This window comes from Neophocaena asiaeorientalis, unplaced genomic scaffold (assembly GCF_003031525.2).
Source record: "Neophocaena asiaeorientalis asiaeorientalis breed wild unplaced genomic scaffold, Neophocaena_asiaeorientalis_V1.1 scaffold258, whole genome shotgun sequence".
NCBI classification, from domain to species: Eukaryota; Metazoa; Chordata; class Mammalia; order Artiodactyla; family Phocoenidae; genus Neophocaena; species Neophocaena asiaeorientalis.
In genome coordinates, this window is record NW_020172591.1 from 5,193,666 (window position 1) to 5,219,843 (window position 26,178).

A 26,178-nucleotide genomic window follows, 5' to 3' on the forward strand; every position below is an offset into this window, starting at 1 on the left:
TGAAGGTTGGAGGCACCAAGAATTCACATGGATTCCAGTGTGTCCTCATGGTTTCTAGCTCATGCTGATGGTTCCAGCTTGTTTTCACTCTCCTTCTCTTTACACTCATCTTCTCTTTTTGACTCCTGACCTACAGATTTCTAGCTTCAGCATCAGACAAAAATATTAGCCTTCTGGAGACTGTTAAACCAGCTCCCACAACTGTATAGGTCAAATCTCTGTAACACATACTTTATTCTATTTCTAGCTTTATTTCTATTTCTACCTCCATCTTTTTATCTATAATCTATTTCAATCTCTTAATAGTTCTGCTCCTCTGAATGAACCTTGACTAATAGCGTGATCTTCATCATCAACTTGTACCTTCAAATATGTTTGTTCTCAAACCCATTAAAGTAAGTATAAGAATCAGGGGTTCCTGTGAAACATGAAAATTACCAGTCTCTACCTCCAGAAAAAAGTTCTGATTCACTGGGTGGATGTGCAGCCTAAGAATCTACATTTTACATAGGCATCAGATTCAGGTGGTCCAAGCACCATACTTTGAACACATGCTTATGAATGTTTTATCATATTTAAAAGATATTTCTTTGAAATTGAAGTTTTCCAATAATAGAATTTCTTTTTAATGCTAGTAGTGTTAAAACCAAATCTAGGTGAATTCATCCAACAAACATTTATTATTCATGTGTTATATGTTAGAAACATGCTCCAGGGTGGGAAAATGTATGACGGTATCTAGTGAAAGATACCCAGTAGAAAGAAGCATTGTGTTGGAGTCCTATAAAACGTTGTTATACATCTTTCTATTCCTATTGATAGTGATTTTTTCTGACAATGCTTTAAAAAGCCCTGTGGTTTTTCAGAGCAAGTTCAGGTATAAAGGAAGGTACAGATTAGTGAGACAGTGTGATTCTGCAGTTGCCTTTTCCTAGATTTCAGCCAGGGAAGTTCTGTTATTTTACACACACACACACACACACACGAGGTTTTCTCATGAGGTGTTTTATTTGGAGAAAATGTACTACATAAAAATAATTGAAAATGAAAATCTTTACTATAAAATATTAAGCATATTATTTTTCACATTAAAAAGTATTTAACAAATATTGATTAAATGGATAATGGATATGTTGATGCATTTTACCATTATAGAGTCACAGTATTAATGCAAAAAAGACAAACCATAGCTAACATCATATGCAGTGATGAAGTGTTGAAAGTTTTCCCTCTAACAGGAACAAGACAAAAGTGCCCACTCTCACCATTCCTATTCAACATAGTACTGGAAGTCCTAGCCAGAGCAATTAGTTAAGAAAAAGAAATAAAAGGCATCTAACTCAGAAAGGAAGAAGTAAAATTGTCTCTAATGGAACATGCTATGATCATGTATTTAGAGAACCCTAAAGATGCTATCAAAACTAATAAATGAGTTCAGTAAAGTTTCAGAATACAAAATCAACATACAAAAATCAGTTGTGTTTGTATGCGCTAACAGCAAACTTCTGAAAAAGAAATAAGGAAAACAGTTCCACTTACAGTAGAATAAAAGATAATGAATAAATTTAACCAAAATGGGTAAATATCTGTACACTGAAAATTCCAAGACATTGATGAAATAAACTGAAGAAAACAGAAATTAAGGGGAAGATATCCCATGTCCATGGATCAGAAAAATTAATATAGTTAAAATGTCCATACTACAAAACGCCATCTAGAGATTCAGTGAAATCCTTATAAAAATTACAATGACATTTTTTTTACAGAAATAGAACAAATAATCTTTAAATTCATGTGAAATCACAAAAGTCTCTGAAGAGCCAAAGCAATCCGGAGAAAGAAGAGCAAAGCTAGAAGCATCACAATTCCTGATTTCAAACTTTATTACAAAACTATAGTAATCAAAACTGCACAGTTCTGGCATAAAAACACACATAGACTAATGGAAAAGAATCAGGAGCCCAGAAATAAACTCATGCATACATGGTCAACTAATCTTTCACAAGAGAGCCATGAATACCTACTGGAGAAAGGACAGTCTCTTCAATAAATGGTTTTAGGAAAACTGGGTAGTCACATACAAATGAATGAAATTGGACCCCTATTTTATACCACTCACAAAAATTAACTCAAAATGGATTGAAGACTTAAATGTAAGTCTCAAAACTGTAAACCCACCCAAAGAAAACAGGGGAAAAGCTTCTTGACATTGGTCTTGGCAATGATTTTTTTGGATATGACACCAAAAACACAAGCAACAAAAGCAAAAATAAACAATTGAGACTACCTCAATCTAAAAAGCGTCTGCACATCAAAAGAGACAATCAGCAAAATTAGAAGGCAACCTGTGGAATGGGAGAAAATATTTGCAAACCATCTATCTAATAAAGGGTTAATATCCAAAATATATAAGGAACTCATACAACTCAACAGCAAAAATTAACAATCCAATTAAAAAATGGGAAAAGGACTTGGATAGATATTTTTCCAAGGAAGACATACAGATGGTCAATAGATACATCACTAATCATCAGGAAAGTGTAACTCAAAACCACAGTGAGATATCACCTCATATTTGTTAGAATAACTATCATCAAAAAGACGAGACAACAGGTGTTGGCAAGGATGTGAAGAAAAGGGAACCCTTGTGCACTGTTGGTGGGAATGTAAATTGGTACAGCCACTCTGGAAAAAAGTATGGAGTTTCCCCAAAAATTAAAAATACAACTACCATATTATCCAGCAACCTCACTTCTGGATAATATCCAAAGGAAATGAAATCACTATCTCAGAGTTTAGATATCTGTACCCTCTTGTTTATTGCAGCATTGTTTACAATTGCCAAGACATGGAAACAACCTAAGTGTCCATGGATGGATGAATGGATAAAGAAAATGTGACACACACACACACACTCACACACACACACACACACAGAGGAATATTATTCATCTGTAAAGAAGAAGGAAATCCTGCCTTTTGTGCAACATGGATTGACTTTGAGCACATTAGGCTAAGTGAAATAAGTCAGACAGAGAAAGACAAATACTGTATGTTCTCACTTGTTTGGAACCTAAAAAGGCTGAACTCATAGAAATAAGAGAGTAGAGTGGTGGCTGCCAGGGTCTGGGAGGTGGGGGAAATAGGGAGACGTTGGTCAAAGCATTCAGACTTCTAGCTATAGGATGACTAAGTTCTGGGGATTTAGTGTATAACATGGTAACTATAATTAACAGTACTTTATTATATACTTGAAAGTTAAGAGAGTAGATCTAAAATATTATCATCACACACACACACACAAAAGGTAATTATGTGGGGAAGGAGGTGTTAACTAACTTTATTGTGGTAGTCATTTCACAATATATAAATGTATCAGGTCATTACATAGTACACCTTAAACTCACTTATGTTATCTGTCAATAATATCTCAATAGCAAAAAGTTAACTAGAGACCATTTGGTGTAACCCTCTTATTTCATAGATGAGTAAACCAAAGCCCCAAAACATGGAATGATTTGTTTCATTGGTAAATTTTCAGTAGAGCTAAGCATAGTCTTCTAGTACATTTCTCCTTTCTATGTGCCATAACTGACATATTGTAAGAGGATTAATAAATATTGGTCTTTGTAACATTTCAGGAAATTTTCAATGTTTATTATTTTTTTTGATTATATTATATCTATTAGACTTACCTAATTAAATTAAAAATTTCTGGAGTTTTTTAACTTTTAACAAAGGGGATTTTTTTTCTTTAGGCTAATCAGGGTAAAAGTATGATTATTCTAAAATCTTATACATTGATGGATTTTTGAATTTTGATTCAGATAAAGAACTATTTCAGATAGCTTCACATCAAAACTAATTTTTAATTATATTAGAAGGTGAAATAATGAAAGATTGTATCGTGGCTTTAAAAAAAAGTAACAGGCATGTTTTTCTCTGTTTGTATTTTGTTCATGCCTACAGCTGGATTCTGATGGCACCGTTACTATAGAAGAGCAGATTGTCCTTGTGCTGAAAGCTAAAGTGCAGTGTGAACTCAACATCACAGCCCAGCTCCAGGAAGGAGGTAAAGATGCTGAGAACACTGGTCTTCACAAAAAATGCAAATTTCCTCCTTAGTGAGTATTAGGGAATTCCTCATCAATCATTCCATGTTTCCATGTGGAGAGCTGTGTAGCAGAATAACGCTCTTTTCATCTCTTTAACCTACCAGCTCTTCGCTCCCTGTGGATGAGTGACTTGCCTGGTTTGTGAGTTTGAGAATGACCGGGCACGTGCACATCAGCGTCTCCCTCAGACCTGTCTTTGGGATCTGTCTGTCTGCAGAGAGCATGCATATTGTTTTGCCCTTGACTGTGCAGTAAGCTTGGAGGAGCAGGCTCTGTACTTGTGGGTATCACCTGCAGTTTTAGGTAGTATGTAAAATTCAAAGGAGCCAATAAGCAAGCCCGTTGATAGACCATGTTCTAGACCATGTTCATAGAACATGTTCTCCAAAAAACTTTCTGCTTAATAAAATGATTATTTTATCTTCATCAGCCTGATTCCTTATGTAATTCTCAGTTAGTTCCAAGTTCAAGTGGGAAACTACAAAAACAAAACTACAAAGCTGCAGATGAGCTTGTGGTAGTGTTGGTACTCTTGTGTGCCTCTACCGTTGCAGCTGCACAGGGACCTGTGGCTTGTGTTCCTTGGGGTCTGATGGTCACTCACAGTCCTAAATGGAGCCACTGAGTAAAGTCATTTATTGAATTGGAGTAGTGGGAAGATTATAATGTTTTATATAGTGAAATGCCTTGATAGTTGAATATATTCAAAGACATTTTTTAAAAAGAGGGAGGTGCTACTTACTGAACTCTTTAAATTCCCAACAATCTGAATGAAGTAGATAATGTCCTTAAAGCTATGCTTTAAAAAAAATTTGTGATTGATTTCTCAGTTGGTTATGATCAGAGAATGTGGTCTGCATGATACTGATTTTTAAAAGTGTGTTGAGACTTAATGTCTTATATTGGGGTCAGTTTTGATAAATATCCTATATGGTCTTTAAGAGACTGTGTACTGTCCAGTTTCTGAGTACAGTGTTTTATAGTGTCCACTAGGTTAAGCTTATTGGATGTGTGGTTCATGTATTCTGTGTCTATGATTTTTCATCTATTTGACCTATTCTTTCCTGATATATATATATCTTAAAACATCCCACTCTGAGGATGAATTTTCTTGCTTCATATATTTTGAAAATATGATATTGAGTATATACAAGTTTAAAAATGTTATACTTCCTAGTAAATCAAACATTCCATTGATATGAAGCAGACTTCTTTATTTCTAGTTTACTTTTGTTTTAAATATTAACTAATAAACATCCCAATCCAAAAATGGGCAGAAGACCTGAATAGACATTTCTCCAAAGAAGATATACAGATTGCCAACAAACACATGAAAGAATGCTCAACATCACTAATCATTAGAGAAATGAAGGACCTAGTGGCAGGACAGGAATAAAGACGCAGACGTTGAGAATGGACTTGAGGGCACGGGGGGGGGAAAGGTAAGCTGGGGGAAAGGGAGAGAGGGGCATGGGCCTATATATACTACCAAATGTAAAATAGATAGCTAGTGGGAAGCAGCTGCATAGCACAGGGAGATCAGCTCGGTGCTTTGTGTCCACCTAGAGGGGTGAGATAGGGAGGGTGGGAGGGAGACGCAAGAGGGAGGGGATATGGGGATATATGTATGTGTATAGCTGATTCAATTTCTTTATTTTTTATGTAAACACATACAGTGTATTGAGACCATTTGGGCAAGAATTAGTTTCACTCTACATATAATGGACAAAAGTGATCATTATTTCATTAGTCATTATTGATTCAATTTCTTATAAAGCAGAAACTAACACACAATTGTAAAGCAATTATACTCCAATAAAGCTGTTAAAAAATATTAACTAATATATAATATAAAATTATTATATTAAAATAATAATATTTAATAAACAACATTAGTTCTTTCTTCTTTGGTATTTGCCTTGCATATCTCTTCCCATCCTTAAAAAATCTTTAATTATGATACAATGCACAAAATATTAAATTAATCATACTAAATGTTTTTAGATGTACAGTTCAGTAGTGTTAAGTGTATTCACATTGTTGTGCAAACCAATCGCCAGAAAATTTTCATTTTGCAAAATTGACACTAAATCCATTAAACAGCAATTCCTTATCTTTTCCCATTCTTCTGTTAAACTTTTCTGTTTACTTATGTTTGGGGAGTATCTTTTATAAAGGAGACACAGGTGGACTTCTTGTTATTTATTCTGTTAGGCTTTGTCTATTAACTGAAGAGTTTAGCCAGTTACATTAATTATGATAATGAATATACAGTATTTGAATTTAATTTTACCATCTTATTTGGGCTTTAAATTTCACCAGCTCTTCCTGTGTGTCCCTTCTACTCCCTGCTTCCACCTTCTGTTGGCTTCTTTTGAATTGATTGGAACTTCTTTCCTTATTTTATCCTCCCTCCCCCTACTAGTTTGGAAGATATATGTTATATTTAATTCTTTAGTGATTAACCTAGAATTTTTTCATGTATATTTAAGAAAGTTTAATGTTATCAATAACTTCCCTCTCTCAAATAATGAAAACATTTTGAAATACTTTGCTTACAAATTATGTGCTATTATCATATAGTTTTTTTTTTTTTTGCGGTACGCGGGCCTCTCACTGTTGTGGCCTCTCCCGTTGCGGAGCAACAGGCTCCGGACGCGCAGGCTCAGTGGCCATGGCTCACGGGCCCAGCCGCTCCGCGGCATGTGGGATCCTCCCACACCGGGGCACGAACCCGTGTCCCCTGCATCGGCAGGCGGACTCTCAACCACTGCGCCACCAGGGAAGCCCTATCATATAGTTTTATCTTAATTGTATGTTTTTATAATTTTTCTTCTTCCTGAAATACATCTTTTTTAATAGTATTTTATTTATTTATTTTTTAACATCTTTATTAGAGTACAATTGCTTTATAAGGGTGTGTTAGCTTCTGCTTTATAACAAAGTGAATCAGTTATACATATACATATGTCTCCATATCTCTTCCCTCTTGCATCTTCCTCCCTCCCACTCTCGCTATCCCACCCCTCTAGGTGGTCACAAAGCACCGAGCTGATCTCCGTGTGCTATGTGGCTGCTTCCCACTAGCTATCTATTTTATGTTTGGTAGTGTAGTGTATATATGTCCATGCCACTCTCACACATTGTCCCAGCATTCCCTTCCCCCTCCCCGTATCCTCAAGTCCATTCTCTCGGGGGTCTGCATCTTTATTACTGTCTTGCCGCTAGGTTCTTCTGACAATTTTCTTTTTCTGTTTTTAGATTCCATATATATATGTTAACATATGGTTTTGTTTTTCTCTTTCTGACTTACTTCACTCAGTATGACAGTCTCTAGGTCCATCCACCTCACTACAAATAACTCAGTTTCATTCCTTGGTATGGCTGAGTAATATTCCATTGTATATATGTGCCACATCTCCTTTATCCTTTCATCTGTCAATGGACACTTAGGTTGCTTCCATGTCCCGGCTATTGTAAATAGAGCTGCAATGAACATTGTGGTACATGACTCTTTTTGGATTACAGTTTTCTCAGGGTATATGCCCAGTAGTGGGATTGCTGGGTCGTACAGTAGTTCTATTTTTAGTTTTTTAAGGAACCTCCATACTGTTCTCCATAGTGGCTGTATCAATTTACATTCCCACCAACAGTACAAGAGGGTTCCCTTTTCTCCACACCCCCTCCAGCATTTATTGTTTGTAGATTTTCTGATGATGGCCATTCTGACCAGTGTGAGATGATATCTCATTGTAGTTTTGATTTGCATTTCTCTAATGATTAATGATGTTGCACATTCTTTCATGTGTTTGTTGGCAATCTGTATATCTTCTTTGGAGAAATGTCTGTTTAGGTCTTCAGCCCATTTTTGGATTGGGTTGTTTGGTTTCTTTGATATTGAGCTGCATGAGTTGCTTGTATGTTTTTGAGATTAATCCTTTGTCAGTTGCTTCATTTGCAAATATTTTCTCCCATTCTGAGGGTTGTCTTTTCGTCTTGTTTATGGTTTCCTTTGCTGTGCAAAAGGTTTTAAGTTTCATTAGGTCCCGTTTGTTTATTTTTGTTTTTAGTCCATTTCTCTAGGAGGTGCGTCAGAAAGGATCTTGCTGTGATTTATATCATAGAGCATTCTGCCTGTGTTTTCCTCTAAGAGTTTGTTGGTGTCTGGCCTTACATTTAGGTCTTTAATCCATTTTGAGTTTATTTTTGTGTATGGTGTTAGGGAGTGTTCTAGTTTCATTCTTTTACATGTAGCTGTCCAGTTTTCCCAGCATCACTTATTGAAGAGGCTGTCTTTTCTCCACTGTATATTCTTGCCTCCTTTATTAAAGGTAAGGTGACCATATGTGTGTGTTTCTCTCTGGGCTATCTGTCCTGTTCCGTTGATCTATATTTCTGTTTCTGTGCCAGTGCCATACTGTCTTGATTACTGTAGCTTTGTAGTATAGTCTGAAATCAGGGAGCCTGATTCCTCCAGCTCCGTTTTTCTTTCTCAAGATTGCTTTGGATATTCGGTGTCTTTTTTGTTTCTAAACAAATTGTGAATTTTTTTTTGTTTTCATTTCTGTGAAAAACGCCAGTGGTAGTTGGTAGGGATTACATTGAATCTGTAGATTGCTTTGGGTAGTATAGTCATTTTCACAATGTTGATTCTTCCAATCCAAGAACATAATATATCTCTCTATCTATTTGTATCATCTTTAATTTCTTTCATCAGTGTCTTATAATTTTCTGAAAACAGGTCTTTAGTCTCCTTAGGTAGGTTTATTCCTATTTTATTGTTTTTGTTGCAGTGGTAAATGGGAGTGTTTTCTTGATATCACTTTCAGATTTTTCATAATTAGTGTATAGTAATGCAAGAGATTTCTGTGCACTAATTTTGTATCCTGCTACTTTACCCAATTCATTGATTAGCTCTAGTAGTTTTCTCGTAACATCTTTAGCATTCTCTATGTATAGTATCATGTCATCTCCAAACAGTGAGAGCTTTACTCCTTTTCCAATTTGGATTCCTTTTATTTCTTTTTCTTCTCTGATTGCTGTGGCTAAAACTTCCAAAACTATGTTGAATAATAATGGTGAGAGTGGGCAACCTTGTCTTGTTCCTGATCATAGTGGAAATGGTTTCAGATTTTCATCATTGAGGACGATGTTGGCTGTGGGTTTGTCATATATGGCCTTTATTATGTTGAGGAAAGTTCCCTCTATGCCTACTTTCTGCAGGATTTTTATCATAAATGGGTGTTGAATTTTGTCCAAAGCTTTCTCTGCATCTATTGAGGTGATCATATGATGTATTGTTTAGCCTCCATGTGTTTGTATTTCTTACAGATTTTTTCCTGTAATTGCTATCTAGTCTCATAGCTTTGTGGTTGGAAAAGACACTTGATACGATTTCAATTTTCTTAAATTTACCAAGGCTTGATTTGTGACCCAAGATATGATCTATCCTGGAGAATGTTCCATGAGCACTTGAGAAGAATGTGTATTCTGTTGTTTTTGGATGGAATGTCCTATAAATATCAATTAAGTCCATGTTGTTTAATGTATCATTTAAAGCTTATGTTTCCTTATTTATTTTCATTTTGGATGATGTGTCCATTGGTGAAAGTGGGGTGTTCAAGTCCCCTACTATGATCGTGTTACTGTCAATTTTCCCTTTTATGGCTGGTAGTATTTGCCTATATATTGAGGTGCTCCTATGTTGGGTGCATAAATATTTACAATTTTTATATCTTCTTCTTGGATTGATCCCTTGATCATTATGTAGTGTCCTTGTCTTTTGTAATAGTCTTGTTTTAAAGTCTATTTTGTCTGATATGAGAATTGCTACTCCAGCTTTCTTTTGATTTCCATTTGCATGGAATATCTTTTTCCATCCCCTCACTTTCAGTCTGTATGTGTCCCTAGGTCTGAAGTGGGTCTCTCATAGACAGCATATATATGGGTCTTGTTTTTGTATCCGTTCAACCAGTCTATGTCTTTTGGTCGGAGCATTTAATCCATTTACATTTAAGGTAATTATTGATATGTATGTTCCTATTACCATTTTCTTAATTGTTTTGGGTTTATTATTGTAGGTCTTTTCCTTCTCTGTGTTTCCTGCCTAGAGAAGTTCCTTTAGCATTTGTTGTAAAGCTAGTTTGGTGGTGGTGAATTCTGTTAGCTTTTGCTTGTCTGTAAAGGTTTTAATTTCTCCATCAAATCTGAATGAGATCCTTGCTGGGTAGAGTCATCTTGGTTGTAGGTTTTTCTCCTTCATCACTGTAAATATTTCCTGCCACTCCCTTCTGGCTTGCAGAATTTCTGCTGAAAGATCAGCTGTTATCCTTATGGGGATTCCCTTATGCATTATTTGTTGTTTTTCCCTTGCTGCTTTTAATATGTTTTGTTTGTATTTAATTTTTGATAGTTTGATTAATATGTGTCGTGGCATGTTTCTCCTTGGATTTATCCTGTATTGGACTCTCTGTGCTTCCTGGACTTGATTAACTATTCTTTTTCCCATATTAGGGAAGTTTTCAACTATAATCTCTTCAAATATTTTCTCAGTCCCTTTCTTTTTCTCTTCTTCTTTTGGACCCCTATAATTTGAATGTTGGTGCATTTAATGTTGTCCCAGAGGTCTCCGAGACTGTCCTCTATTCTTTTCATTCTCTTATCTTTATTCTGCTCGGCAGTAGTTATTTCCACTATTTTATCTTCCAGGTCACTTATCCGTTCTTCTGCCTCAGTTATTCTGCTATTGATCCCTTCTAGAGAATTTTTAATTTCATTTATTGTGTTGTTCATCACTCTTTGCTTGCTCTTTAGTTCTTCTAGGTCCTTGTTAAATGTTTCTTGTATTTTCTCCCTTCTATTTCCAAGATTTTGGTTCATCTTTACTCTCATTATTCGGATTTCTTTTTTTGGAAAACTGCATATTTGCTCTTCATTTGTTAGGTCTGGTGGGTTTTTGCATTTCTCCTTCATTTGCTGTGTGTTCTCTGTGTTCTCATTGTTCTTAACTTTCTGTGTTTGGGGTCTCCTATTTGCAGGCTGCAGGTTCGTAGTTTCCGTTGTTTTTGGTGTCTGTCCCCAGTGGCTAAGGTTGTTTTAGTGGGTTGTGTAGGCTTCCTGGTGGAGGGGACTAGTGCCTGTGTTCTGGTGGATGAGGCTGGATCTTGTCTTTCTGGTGGGCAGGTCTACGTCTGGTGGTGTGTTTTGGGGTGTCTGTTGCCTTATTATGATTTTAGGCAGCCTCTGTGCTAATGGATGCAGTTGTGTTCCTATCTTGCTAGTTGCTTGGCATAGGGTATCCTGCAGTGTCGCTTGCTGGTCGTTGAGTGGAGCTGGGTCTTGGCGTTAAGATGGAGATCTTTGGGAGATTTTCGCCATTTGATATTACGTGGAGCTGGGAGGTCTCTTGTGGACCATTGTCCGAAACTTGGCTCTCCCATCTCAGTGGTACAGCCCTGATGCCTGGCTCGAGCACCAAGAGCCTGTCCTCCATGCGGCTCAGAATAAAAGGGAGAAATAAAAGAAATAAAGAAAGAAGAAGATAACATAAAGTAAAATAAAATAATGTTATTAAAATAAAAATAAACAATAATTATTAAGAAAAAAATTTTTTTAAGTAAAGAAAAAAAAATGGACAGACAGAATCCTAGGACAGATGGTAAAAGCAAAGCTATACAGGCAAAATCACACACAGAAGCATACACATATACACTCACAAAAAGAGAAAAAGGGGAAAAAAAAATATATCTTTGCTCCCAAATTCTACCTCCTCAATTTGGGATGATTCGTTGTCTATTCAGGTATTCCACAGATGCAGGGTACATCAAGTTGATTGTGGACATTTAATCCGTTGCTCCTTAGGCTGCTGGGAGAGATTTCCCTTTCTCTTCTTTGTTCGCACAGCTCCCGGAGTTCAGATTTCGATTTGGATCCACCTCTGCATGTAGATCTTCTGAGGGTGTCTGTTTTTTGCTCAGATAGGACGGGGTTAAAGGAGCCGCTGATTCGGGAGCTCTGACTCACTCAGGCTGGGGGGAGGGAGGGATATGGATGTGGGGTGAGCCTGCAGCGGCAGACGCCGGTGTGACGTTGCACCAGCCTGAGGCGCACCGTGCGGTCTCCCGGGGAGGGTGTCCCTGGATCATGGGACCCTGGCAGTGGCGGGCTGCACAGGCTCCCGGGAGGGGCGGTGTGGTGAGTAACCTGTGCTCACACACAGGCTTCTTGGTGGCTTCAGCAGCAGCCTTAGCATCTCATGCCCGTCTCTGGGGTCCATGCTGATAGCTGCGACTCGCGCTTGTCTCTGGAGCTCCTTTAAGCGGCGCTCTTAATCCCCTCACCTCGCGCACCAGGAAACAAAGAGGCAAGAAAAAGTCTCTTGTCTCTTAGGCAGCTCTGGACTTTTTCCCGGACTCCCTCCAGGTTAGCTGTGGTGCACTAGCCCCCTTCAGGCTGTGTTCACGCAGCCAACCCCTGTCCTGTCCCTGGGATCCGACCTCCGAAGCCCAAGCCTCAGCTACCAGTCCCCACCCGTCCCGGCAGGTGAGCAGACGAGCCTCTTGGGCTGGTGAGTGCCGGGCACCGATCCTCTGTGTGGGAATCTCTCTGCTTTGCCCTCCACCCCCCTGTTGCTGTGCTCTCCTCCGTGGCTCTGAAGCTTCCCCTCTCTGCCACCCACCGTCTCTGCCCGCGAAGGGGCTTCCCTAGTGTGCGGAAACCTTTCCTCCTTCACACTGGTGCAGACCTCACACTGGTGCAGGTCTTGTCCCTCTTGTTTTGTCTCTGTGTTTTCTTTTTTCTTTTGCGCTACCCAGGTATGTGGGGAGTTTCTTGCCTTTTGGGAGGTCTGAGGTCTTCTGCCAGTGTTCAGTAGGTGTTCTGTAGTGGTTGTTCCACATGTAGATGTATTTCTGATGTATTTGTGTGGAGGAAGGTGATCTCTGTATCTTACTCTTCTGCCATCTTGAAGGTGTTCCCGAAATACATCTTTTTAAAGGATTTCTTTACATTGGAATCTACTTATAGTGAATTCTCTCAGTTTTTGTTTGTCTGAAAAGGTATTTATTTCGGTCTCAATCTTCAGAGATAGTTTTTCTGGATTTATGATCCTTGGATGAGAATTGTTTACTTTTAGCTCCTAAGGATATTGTTTTACTTTTCTACCCTGGCTTCCATTGTTGTTGTTGACAAATCAGTTCTCAGTCTTCGTTGGTGATTTGTTTTTCTCATTGGCTCCTTTTAAGAGTTTCTCTTTGACTTTGATGTTCTGCAGTTTCATTCTGTATTTAGGTATGAGTTCATTTGATTTCTGGAGTCTAAGGTTCTGTGTCTTTTTTCAGTGATGGGAATGTTTTGCTATTTTGTCTTCGAAAATTTGCTCTCCCCTATTCTCCTATTCTCTGTTTCTGGAACTTTAAGTAGACAAGTATGGGAACTTCTCACATTACCCTTTGTATCTTTACGTCTTATATGATTTCCTTTTCTTTGTTTTTCTACTGCTGTTTTGTTAATTTCTGCAAATATATTTTCCAGTTCACCAACTCTTTGTTCAGCTTTGTCTAATGGCTCTTTGATCCATCCATTAAGCTAATTTTGATTATTCTATTTTTCAGTTTTTTGGGATCTTCCTATTTAATTTTGATAGTTTCTTTATCTTAAATATCATTTTAATCTCTTTTCTTTTTCCTTCTTAGACATATTTTATATTCTGCATTTGATATTAAAAGAACGACAGACTTTGCTTGTCAATACTGACTACCACACATGGGGGCTTATTTCCTTGTGTGTCTAATGACTTATGATAAAGAACTTATAAGGTACTCATGTAATGAGGTACTCTTCCAAAATTTCTGTTTTCTGCAAGGTGCCTAGTGGAACTGTTGATCTATTTCCAGTTTAAACTAAGACCACATATTAGACCACACATGAATGTGAGCTTGTGGTTAGAAATTGTCAGAGAAGAATTGTTTTTTCCATTGTTTCCTAGTCCAACTCTAAATGCAGCCAGGAGTGAAACAAGCCAATCTCTTTCTGAAAGATACTTTTGTTTCTTGTTCACTCACTAAGGGGTTCATATTTTGGGGATCCTGGAGTTATACAGGAGTTTCCAGTCCAGTTTCCCACTTCATCAGGTCTCAGACTCATCTTTTGTTACCAGAATACAATCAAAATCCAAGCTCTTAGCCAATAAGTCAGTAGAGGCCTCTAATGTAAGCCCCAAATGCAGTGCCTACTGATCCTACGGAATAATTTCTGGTCTCAGATTTATTCCTTTAATTTGTAGCCAGCTAAGCCATGTTTTAACAAAGAAGGTTTTTATATTAATTCAGCCTTTGTAGGTGTCTTATACTAGGAAAGAGTTCTCTGAATGGCTAGACTAATAATGTTAGGAAGGGGAATCACTTACGTTACCTTTAAAGAACACTGACCCTGATATCTCAAACATGTAGTCTACTAACAAAGAGCAACACTGTCATGAAGGCATTTATAAAGATTGTTATCTAGGAGGGCTAAATGAACTATTTTCTATGAAGTCTCATGAAATTTTGAGCTGGAAGCTATCTTAGAGACTATCTAGTCCAACATTATCATCTTTATTGTCCCTTTAACAGTTCAACAAAGATATTATGTGCCTACAGTGTGGTGCTTCTGTAGTAAGCACTGGAAAAAATGAATCAAAGTCTGTCCTTACCCCATGGAAATGATGATCTAATAAGGGAAGTAGACACCTTTCAGATGGTGTGTAAGTGTAACAACAGAGGTATCACAACTATGGAACCACTGAAAAAGCATCCTAATTCATCAGGGAAGAATCAGAGAAAGCTTTCTGGAGGAGCAATCTTGAAATTAAAGGAGTAGGATTTAGATGTGTACAGGAGGAAGTAAAAAGACATTCCTGGCAGAGGGAATAGGGTCAGAAAAGACAAGCAACTGGGAATCAGTCACACACCACAAGAGTTAAAAAGAGTAAAAGATCTGGATGTAAACGTATGTAACATCTAAAATTTGTGATGGTGCAACTCATGTGAAATGTGTAGATGAATAAATATTAAAAGAGAAAAGCCACTTTCTTTGAGATCTTTCTCCATACAATAGGATAGAATTAAATCTGGTCGAACTTTGGTCTCCCTTTCAATGAAAAATGTCTATATATGTAAATTGACTTAGCATTTCTTCACTTTACAAGTGTGAAAAGATAAATGACATTTTGAATTCACTAGTTAATTTAAGAAGTTTTCATTTTAAAATTCTCCTAAAATTGAGAGATGCATATCAGAATATTTAGGAGTGAGCTGTTATGCTGCCTGCAACTTACTTTAAAATACCATAGCATTCATTTAGGTGAAATAAATATGGTAAAATATTACCAACTGTAAATCCTAGATTGTGGGTATGTAATATCCTCTGTTTTATTTCTGAAGAAAATTTTATAATAAAAATAAAATATAATTTTTCTTCTTGTCTATGAAAGAAGGAAAAGAAAACATAAATGCAAATACCTCGTTATACAACTATTTAGGTATTTAAGAACAAAACCTCAAATATTAATGATCTCAGTTTTATTTCACAATTGTATGGTTGTATTATGTTATGGGTAACTGTAGAACCGAAAACAGTCAAAGTTATATTTTCCAAATTTTAGATTGCTCTGTGTAAATATCATGGTTTGACAAGTTTCACTAATGATCAGTTTGTCCTGGCACACACAGAAGATTACAGGGAGTATAATTAATGGTGTTAATTTATAAAGGGAGTTTGGTGACTCATTAGGCAATTTATTAGTTTCTTGCTAAGTAATGAAAGTATGTACTCGCATAGAATGTGAAATGATGATCAAAGAGATGTTATTTAAGATCTCTATGTTAGCTGTATGAGGGCATGGCTTTCACAATCTTTTCAACCTTTTGTGAATATTGACTATTCTCTTTGTCAAAGAGCCACCAGAGAGATGATTATAATCTACAGAAACATTTTCCTGGGAGAGTGTTGGTTTTCTGAATTTTGAAATATGTCTGTGTGTGGGATGGTATCTTTTTTTTTTTTAAAGGACATGCTATTCTATTTTATTTTAAAAAAACTTCTTAAAATTGAAGTAGAGTTAACTTACAATGTTGTGTTAGTTTCAAGTATACAGCAAAGTGATTCAGTTTTATATATATATCTATGTTATATATGTTGTTTCCATTATAGGTTATTACAAGATATTGAGTATAGTTTCCTGTGCTCTACAATAGGTCCTTGTTGTTTACCTATTTTATATATAGTAGTATGTATATGTTAATCCTAAACTCCGAATTTATCTCCCACCCCCACCTCACTATCCCCTTTGGTAACCAATAAGCCCCTTTGGTAACCAATAAGCTTGTTTTCTATTTCTGTGGGTCTATTTCTGTTTTGTAAATAAGTTCATTTGTATCATCTTTTTAGATTCCACATATAAGGGATATCATATGATACTTGTCTTTCTCTGTCAGACTTACTTCACTTAGTATGATAATCTCTAGGTCCATCCATGTTGCTGCAAATGGCATTATTTTATTCTTTTTTTTTTTAAGGCGATCTCCGCGTCTTACTCTTCCGCCATCTTCAAGGTCCCCCCTATTTTATTCTTTTTTATGGCTGAGTAATATTACATTGTATATATATACCACATCTTCTTTATCCATTCCTCTGTCGATGGACATTTAGGTTGCTTCCATGTCTTGGCTATTGTAAATAGTGCTGCAATGAACATTGGGGTGCATGCATCCAGGAGTGGGATTGCTGGATCATATGGTAGTTCTATTTTTAGTTTTTTAAGGAACCTCCATACTGTTCTCCATAGTGGTTGCACCAATTTACATTCCCACCAGCAGTGTAGGACATTCCCTTTTCTCCACACCCTCTCCAGCATTTATTATTTGTAGACTTTTTGATAGCCATTCTGATAGGTGTAAGGTGATAACTAATTGTGGTTTTGATTTGCATTTCTCCAATAATTAGTGATATTGAGCATCTTTTCCTGTGCCTATTGGCCATCTGTATATCTTCTTTGGAGAAATGTCTAAGTCTTATGCCCATTTTTGATTGAGTTGTTTTCTTAGATATTGAACTGTATGTATATTTGGACTGGTATCTTTTTGGGAAAAAAAAAGATTCCTTTAAAGCATAAGGAAAATATCAGCAGTGTTCTTTATTGCAGTTTAAAAACTACATAATTATAGAATAAACTGGCCATTGACTTTTAGACTTCTGTGAAGACCTTAGTCCATCACATGATCAACTCTTGTCAGAAAATCTCACGTGACATTGCAGCATATATTTTAGAGGGACAACTAGTTACAAGAACACAGGAATATGTGTCTGGGTCCATTTTATGTAGATTGCACCATAGATACTGTATCTGGTAAAGGATTGGATCCAGATAAATAAGGATGCATGACTTATTAAAGATAAAGTGAATGGGTGGGAAACCATATGGAATGCTATCAAGACGTAGAAGAGTATCTAGTGCAAAGTTTATGGAAGAGATTGATTCATTATACTCTGTTTAAACAAGAAGGAAGATAAACACACAAAAAGCAGGTCATGGTGGAAAGAAGCAGGTGAAGCCGTATACCAGAAACAGGAGCCAGCATAATGAGTTCCCGGGTTACTTGCAATATGCAAAGCCCAGGCTTTTATTATGAGAGCAAAGTGAGGCTGTTTCCAAGAAACATTCTCTTCTATGAGAACAATGTGGTGAGGGAAGATATTTTCTTTTTCTTGTTGCTTCAGCAATTCACAAAGCAAATCAAGTACTTGTTTCCATGTGATACGGTGGACACTAGCAAGTTAATTTCAGGTTTATGCTGAATTCTTTTCTGTAGAAATCGATGTTTGTATGAGGTTCTGTCATGCTGACTATTCAAAACTGAACAACTCGACATAACGAATGTTAGCTATAACAAAAATCCTCAGCTACAGTTAGTGTAATTGGTAACTAAAAAATTGAGAGAGCTGTAATGGTACTTGTGGTAGCAGAATAATGTCCCCTCAAAGATGTCCAAACCCTAATATCTGGTGTTCTGCCTGTGTATGTTATATTACAGGGCAAAAGGGCATTGCAGATGGAATTAAGGTTGTGGACCTTAAAATAGGAAGATTATTCTGGATTATTTGGACGGGACTAATGTAATCACATGGGTTCTTAAAAGTGAAAGAGGAAGGCGGAATAGTCAGTAATGGAAAAAAAGAATGGAAGAGAGACTTGAAATGTAAGAAGGACTTGACCTCCCTTGCTGACTTTGAAGATGGAGGAAGGGGGCCATGAGCCATGGAATGCAAGTGGCTTTCAGAAGTTGGGAATAGCCCTCAGCTGACAGCAAGGAAGGGGATGGGAACCTCAGTCTTATCACTACAAGGAAGTAAATTCTACCAACAACTGGAATGAGTAAGGAAATGGATTTTCCCCCAGAGCCTCAGAAAGCATCACAGTGCTGCCCAGCCCTTGATTCAGCCTTGTGAATCTATAAGCAGAGGTCTGGCTGAGCTCACCGGACTTCTGACCTACAGAAAGAGTGAGATAATAAATTTGGGGTACTTGAAGCTGCTAAGTTTGTGCTAATTTGTTATGGAAGCAATGGAAAATGAATACAGCACTCATGAAAAATAGTCTCTTTTGGGTAAGTTGGAATATGACATGGCTGATAGGCTCTCTTCTTGAAAGTTTCATACACAACTAATGGAAGCGAGTCCTGAAAAACACAGAGTGGCAAACGCATGAAACAAGGCAGGAGAAGATATTTGCAAAGGAACCAACTGACAAAGGATTAATCTCCAAAATATACAAATAGTTCATGTAGCTCAATACCAAAAAAACAAACAACCCAGTCAAAAAATGGGCGGAAGACCTAAATAGACATTTCTCCAAAGAAGACATACAGATGGCCAAGAGGCACATGAAAAGATGCTCAACATCACTAATCATTAGAGAAATGCAAATCAAAACTACAATGAGGTGTCACCTCACACCAGTTAGAATGGGCATCATCAGAAAATCTACAAACAACAAATGCTGGAGAGGGTGTGGAGAAAAGGGAACCCTCTTGTACTGTTGGTGGGAATGTAAATTGATACAGCCACTATGGAGAACAGTATGGAGGTTCCTTAAAAAACTGAAAATAGAACTACCATATGACCCAGAAATCCCCCTCCTGGGCATATACTGAGAGAATACCATAACTGAAAAAGAGTCATGTACCACAATGTTCATTGCAGCACTGTTTACAATAGCCAGGACAAGGAAGCAACCTAAATGTCCATCAACAAAGGAATGGATAGAGAAGATGTGGTACATTATATACAATGGGATATTACTCAGCCATAAAAAGGAATGAAATTGGGCCATTTGTAGAGATGTGGATGGACCTAGAGACGGTCATACAGAGTGAAGTAAGCCAGAAAGAGAAAAAAAATATCATGTACTAATGCATATATGTGGCACCTAGAAAAATGATATAGATGATCTTATTTGCAAAGCAGAAATGGAGACACAGACGTAGAGAACAAACATATGGATACCAAGGGGGAAGCGGGGGTGGGATGAATTGGGAGATTGGGATTGACATATATACACTATTGATACTATGTATAAAATAGGTAACTAATAAGAACCTACAATATAGCACAGGGAACTCTACTCAGTGCTCTGTGGTGACCTAAATGGGAATGAAATCCAAACAAGAGGGGATATATGTATATGTATAGCTGATTCACTTTGCTGTACAGTAGAAGCTGTCACAGCATTGTAAAGCAGCTATATTCCAATAAAAATTAACTAAAAAAAACAAACAAAATTCCTCACCCTCAAGCTCCTTAAATCCTATGGTTTAAGAAAATGATAAATAACACTTAATAGTGGAAGGTGATGAGAGCTCAGGTGAAAACTATAGTAGGAAAGGGGATAAGGAGTATGGGTTGGGGTGGGTGAGTGGGGAATAAGCCAGGGGAGAGAGAAGATCCTGAGGGGCCATTAGGCCTTGGAAAGACTCGGCTTCTGCTCAGAGTGAGATGGGAAGCCTTTGGAGGATTTGGGGCTATTGTATGAAGAATAAATGAGAGGAGAGCAAGAATGGAATCAAGAAGACCCATTGGGGGCCATTGCAGTAATTCAGTCTGGAGATGTGGTGGCTTGGACCAGGGGTTTGGCAGTGGACATTGTGAGAATTAATAAGGTTCTGGATTCATCTCAAGGAGAGTAGAGTTTCTGAGAATTTTGTGTAAGATGAGTGTGAGACTCAAAGAAATTACTAGTAATTGGTAAAAGGGCAAACCCAAATCTTGGAGCTTACCTGTGAAGCTCAATCTGTTTCATGTGTCACATGTTTTAACAGCAATTTAAAAAAAAGTCTAGGGTAAAATATGTAGCTACAACTATGATAGACTTTTACGAACAGAAATTGTTCTTATCTCCCGATTCATCCCACCCCGCCCCCTTCCCCCCTTAGTATCCATACGTTTGTTCTCTACATCTGTGTCTCTATTTCTGCTTTGCAAATAAGTTCATTTGTACCCTTTTTCTAGATTCCATGTATAAGCGATATTATCCGATAGATAACTAATGAGAACCTACTGTACAGCACAGGGAACTCTACTCAGTGCTCTGTGGTGACCTAAATGGAAAGGAAGTCTAAAAAAAGGGGATATACATATATGTGTAGCTGATTCACTTTGCTGTACAGCAGAAACTAACACAACATTGTAAAGCAACTATACTCCAATAAAAATTAATAAAAAAGAAATTGTTCTCAATGAATTCTGATGTTTCTTTTTTAAAATATCTTTATTGCAGTATAATTGCTTTACAATGATGTGTTAGTTTCTGCTTTATAACAAAGTGAATCAGTTATACATATACATATGTTCCCATATCTCTTCCCTCTTGTGTCTCCCTCTCACCCTCCCTATCCCACCCCTCTAGGTGGTCACAAACCACCAAGCTGATCTCCCTGTGCTATGCGGCTTCTTCCCACTAGCTATCTATTTTACGTTTGGTAGTGTATATATGTCCATGCCACTCTCTCACTTTGTCACAGCTTACCCTTCCCCCTCCCCATATCCTCAAGTCCATTCTCTAGTAGGTCTGTGTCTTTCTTATATATTAATTGCTATAACTCATATATATTGGAGTCACTAAAATATGTTTAATTTATGCAAATCAAATGTTCCTATCAATGGGCCTTTGATGAGGCTAGATGGATGAGTTTTGGGATATTTGCATCATATCTACCCCATTCTAGTTTCCAAAACTACCGATTTGTTTTACAGTGTCTGTGTTTTACATAGGCAGTGACCTGAAATTTTGTCTTTTGAATGCATTCATTCTCTGCTTCTAACTGCATCTTTGTTTATTTGCTTTTTAATTTTTTTCCTTATCAGAGGGAAATTGTTTCCCAGAATGGGATGGACTCATCTGTTGGCCTAGAGGAACAGTGGGGAAAATGTTGGCTGTCCCATGCCCTCCTTATATTTATGACTTCAATCATAAAGGTATTGAATTTTTCTGAAATGATTAATTTGGAAGAGAAATATTTTTTTTTTTTATAATGGACTCTACAAGAACTGAGCAGTCTCAGTGTTTTTCTTCATGTCTTCACAGGAGTTGCTTTCCGACACTGTAACCCCAATGGAACATGGGATTTTATGCACAGTTTAAATAAAACATGGGCTAATTATTCAGACTGCCTTCACTTTCTGCAGCCAGATATCAGCATAGGAAAGGTAATGGTATCTTTGTATTTGTGAACCCCTAAGGGAAAGCAAAAGTCTTTATACAATTCTTGATTGTCAACCACTATTATAAAAATCCTTATATTATATGACACAAAGATCAAAAAAGATAAAAGCAAGTTTTCTTCGTTTGATTTTTGTTTCCCTAGTTAAGGAAAGGTCTAGGATCTGAAACATTTTTTTTTCCTGTTTTAAGAAGTTAGTATTTTATTTTATTTTTTAAAAGTTAATTTTTATTGGAGTATAGTTGCTTTACAAGGTGTTAGTTTCTACTGTACAGCAAAGTGAATCAGCTATACATGTACATATATCCCCTCTTATTTGGATTTCCTTCCCATTTAGGTCACCACAGAGCATTGAGTAGAGTTCCCTGAGCTATACAGTAGGTTCTCATTCATTATCTATTTTAGGACCTGAAACATTTTGATATTTTCTTTAGGTTAGAGTGACCTGGCTGAGATATATGCATATATACTTATAAATATGTGTCTGTTATATTATGTTTACATTACACTATATGATGCTACATTATTTATGTATAAAAATTCAAATTGGTAGTCAGCAAAGTGATGCATGATTTTTTTCTTGGTTACCTATGAATGGCTACATCTCATCTCACTCTATTCCTGGAGGAGCTTTGTATTTTTGAGATGTATTTTCCATATCATAAGATTTGCCAGCAGGTGATTTCATTAGTATATGAACGATTAGAGTTTCAGAATTAAAGAGGAGCAAGGGGTGTCTTATAGGTCTTCTCACACAATACCTTAATTTTACGCGTGTGAGGCAATTCAGAACCAAAAGTTAAGTGTTGGTCAAAGTGACAGCTGGATCATGGCAGGTTCAGTGCTGTTTCCGGTATGGTAATCATATGTAAATTTCAAAAACTTCTAGATAGCTACTTTTAGGTTATATGTGGTGGATTAAAAGTTATGCCTAAATTCCTATCACGCAGACCTCGTCAGTAAAATGCATGATGCTATAAGCATATGATTCTAGGAATGAACATGGTAAGTTGATGTATAAATGATTTTATGAGGATCCTGAGAACAGTCATAATACATAACTCTCCTAACATTAGACATTTTTCTTTATGCTTGATGATATTTATTTTTTGGTGGGGAGGGAGGGAGAGCAGTAGAAGAAGTGGTAAGTTGGAGTTTTCTTCGTTTGATTTTTGTTTTTTGGCCATGCTGAGCGGCATGTCGGATCTTAATTCCCTGACCAGGGATCAAACCCACACCCCCAGCATTGGAAGTGCAGAGTCTTACCCACTGGACTGCCAGGGAAGTCCCTGTTTGATTTTGCATTAATAGTCAGAGCTTCTTTTCTTAACTTTTTTTCTAGCACAAAGCGCTACCACCTTAATGACTCTTTAGTAAATTGCCAAAAGACCTCAGTTTTGTATTTCACTGTTGACATGCTTCTTAGATAAAATTAGTCAATGTGAGGAGACAATTATGTACTCTACAATGGAACCAAAGCCAACAACGACTTAATATAAAATACTTCAAAATAATTTCAATTTCATTGATATAAATAAACATTCACAATAGTTAGTATACTCTGCTATGAATTTGTGCATTAAATGATGATAAGGGCAAGTCTTCACAGCTTTTAAATGGCCATTAAATTATATCATGATTTTATTTACACTTAACTCTATTCAGAATATTACAACCATTCTTTTTAATTACTATGTATTCCAAGAATCAAAATAGCTAAGGATGGTGAAATACCCAAAATATATACTATTTTATATAAACATGATTTAAAAGTTAACTGAAAAATTTGATTTTGTTAGTGTAAGTAATTTTATCTCCTTAGTCAAAAATATAAAGAGTGTTTTCTATTGTTTACAACCCTTAAGCAATAACTTGAGAAAACTTAAGAATGTAAATATCTTTTAATAAGAAAACTGGATACCTTCTAAAGTTTTGATATAGTGTAGGGCAAAATGATATTACTTATGAGATATTAATTATTAATGGTTATAATCAGAGTTTTTGCATAAAAAAAGGTAAAAATGAAAAAGTGCATTTAGAATAAATGCCACATCTTTACAGGGAACATAAGGTAAAGATTTTTAAAACATCTATTGTTTTGTTCTTTAAATAATTCCCATATCATTGACTTGACAAAATGAGCTAATTACTTTCAATAAAAAAAGCAAGAAAACTCTTATGATGGACCATGAGGTTGTTAAATTCTTTAGAGTATGATATTTTAAATAGTAACATACTGTAGAAATTACCATATATCTCATGTCTAAAGGTTATATGGACTTTTGGACAGTAAATTAACAATATATATTAAGAAATTTCAAGGGGGTCATATCCTTTGATCTTATAATTATAATTCTAAGATTCAAGCATAAAGATTTGAAATGGGGGGAACTGAATGGAATAATATTCATTGAACCATTAATTATTATAGTGAATATTCTGAAGAATTTAAATTTCCAATGAAGAAATGGTTAAATAAGCTCAAATATATAGTTTGTGTCAAGAGTTTGTGGTCTTGGGAAACTCCTTTGTTACCCGGAAAAAAAATCAGATAATAAACTTATATATAAATTGGGAATGCAAATATTCAAAACAGTAGGAAATGATACATAGAAATAGAGTGAAAAGAAATACATGAAATACAGTGTTTCTTTTTGCTTGGTGGGAATTAGGGAATTTTTTTCCTTCCTTTTTTGTATTTTACACATTTTCCAGATATTTTCTATAAAAAGTTTAACATTTTATTAAGAGAAAATAATATGTAATAAATGTTTTAAAACAGAAACAAGAGACAAAGTCAGGATGTGGGAAGTTGCAACAATAAGAATAAGTTGAGTAAGATGCAAAATTAATAATTTGTAAAAACCTGTCAGTAAGCTGAGGATGACAAGAAGTCTAAATAAACCTATTGCAGAAGTGGGAAAGCCCTTCTTATGAGAGAAAAGACCTATGGCTGCATTTATCCCTGGCTCTGCGCCAGAAGAGGAGCAACCAGGCTATGGAAGGGGATAAAAAGAAAAGAACCAGACTTTTAAAACAACTTTTATCAGACAAGGACTGGAATAAGGGCTTAGAATTCCAAGGAATGAACCCCAGTCACAGTGAGCTATTACCCATCAGCCAGTTCTTTCCCATAAGCCTTCACTGAGTGTCTAGAGCCAGTGTGCCAAAGGCTGGGGTGTAGCAGGTGAGCCAAGAGAAATTTCCCAAGATGTGCGTAGGACCCTCACAGAATGAGAGGTAGTTGTAAGCTGAAGGCATGGCATGGAACAGAGGAGCTAAGAGACATCTCTTGGGGTATCTGTGGCTCTCTTTAAGTGCATGACTGCTGCAGCTCATAGACCAGGGGGAGGGCAGGAAAGCTGAGACAAACCCCCAAGATGACAAATCTCACTAAGTGAAAGGCAGCAGCCTGACAAAATAGAGCTGAGAAAGATCTTTCCTAGGCACATGATGTCTTCATCCAAAGCAAGGCAGTGGCTAGCTGAGAACTGGAGCAGAGCAGCATAATGGAGTGACATCTTCTGAGATGCAGAAAGCCCAGGGCAGAGCTGGAGAGCAAAGTGAAATTTCCAGCAGCTCCAAAGCTGATGGATGGTTCACAAAGCAGAAAGAGTCCTGTGGCTTGGAAAACTGTCAGATGGACTAAAACCCATATACTGGCCACTAGAGGCTGCTGGTGCTCAGATCCCACAATCTGCTGAAGGAAAAGTCTCGAATCTGCTCTCAAAACCTAAAATCAGGATAAAGGGAATCATAAAAACAAAAAAACCAAAGCACTGCAGCAAACCCAATCCCAGTTTAAAAACAAAGTAATCCATCCTCCCAACCCAAGAAGCCTGGTAGAGGAAGAGGACTGCCCTTTTCAGGCTGTTAATATTACATACTCCAGTCCTTACTCTTCTTTTACCTACAATGCCTGTAGTGTAATAAAAAATTACAAGGTAAGGACCCAAAATCTAGAGTAAAAACAAAAGCAGGAAGAAACAGATGATCCAGATGTTGTAATTTGCAGATGAGGACTTGATAATTATTATAGATATGTTAGATGATTTAGTGAAAAATGTGCATAAAACAGGTGGGAAAATCAGCAGAGAAATGAAAACTTAAAGAAAAAGGAAATTGTAGAATTGAAATATTCAATTAAAAAATGAAGTTATTTGATATGCTCAACAGCAAACTGGACACAGCATGATAAAGATCAAAGATCAGTGAACCTAAAGAGAGGTCAGTAAAAATTATCCAACTGAAGCATTAGGAGAAAAAATAAATTAAAAAAACAGAACCATCTGAGACTGTGAGATAATATG

General features: G+C 36.7%; 1 protein-coding gene across 1 annotated transcript in view; it reads left to right on the forward strand.

Moving 5' to 3' along the window:
- PTH2R (parathyroid hormone 2 receptor) overlaps positions 1-26,178 on the forward strand; it is a 102,934-nt gene that overhangs the window by 26,126 nt on the left and 50,630 nt on the right. Inside the window, exons 2-4 of the mRNA XM_024738377.1 lie at positions 3,970-4,072; positions 21,513-21,623; positions 21,733-21,854. Coding sequence (XP_024594145.1) covers positions 3,970-4,072; positions 21,513-21,623; positions 21,733-21,854 — 336 coding nt within the window. The remainder of the gene's footprint in view (positions 1-3,969; positions 4,073-21,512; positions 21,624-21,732; positions 21,855-26,178) is intronic.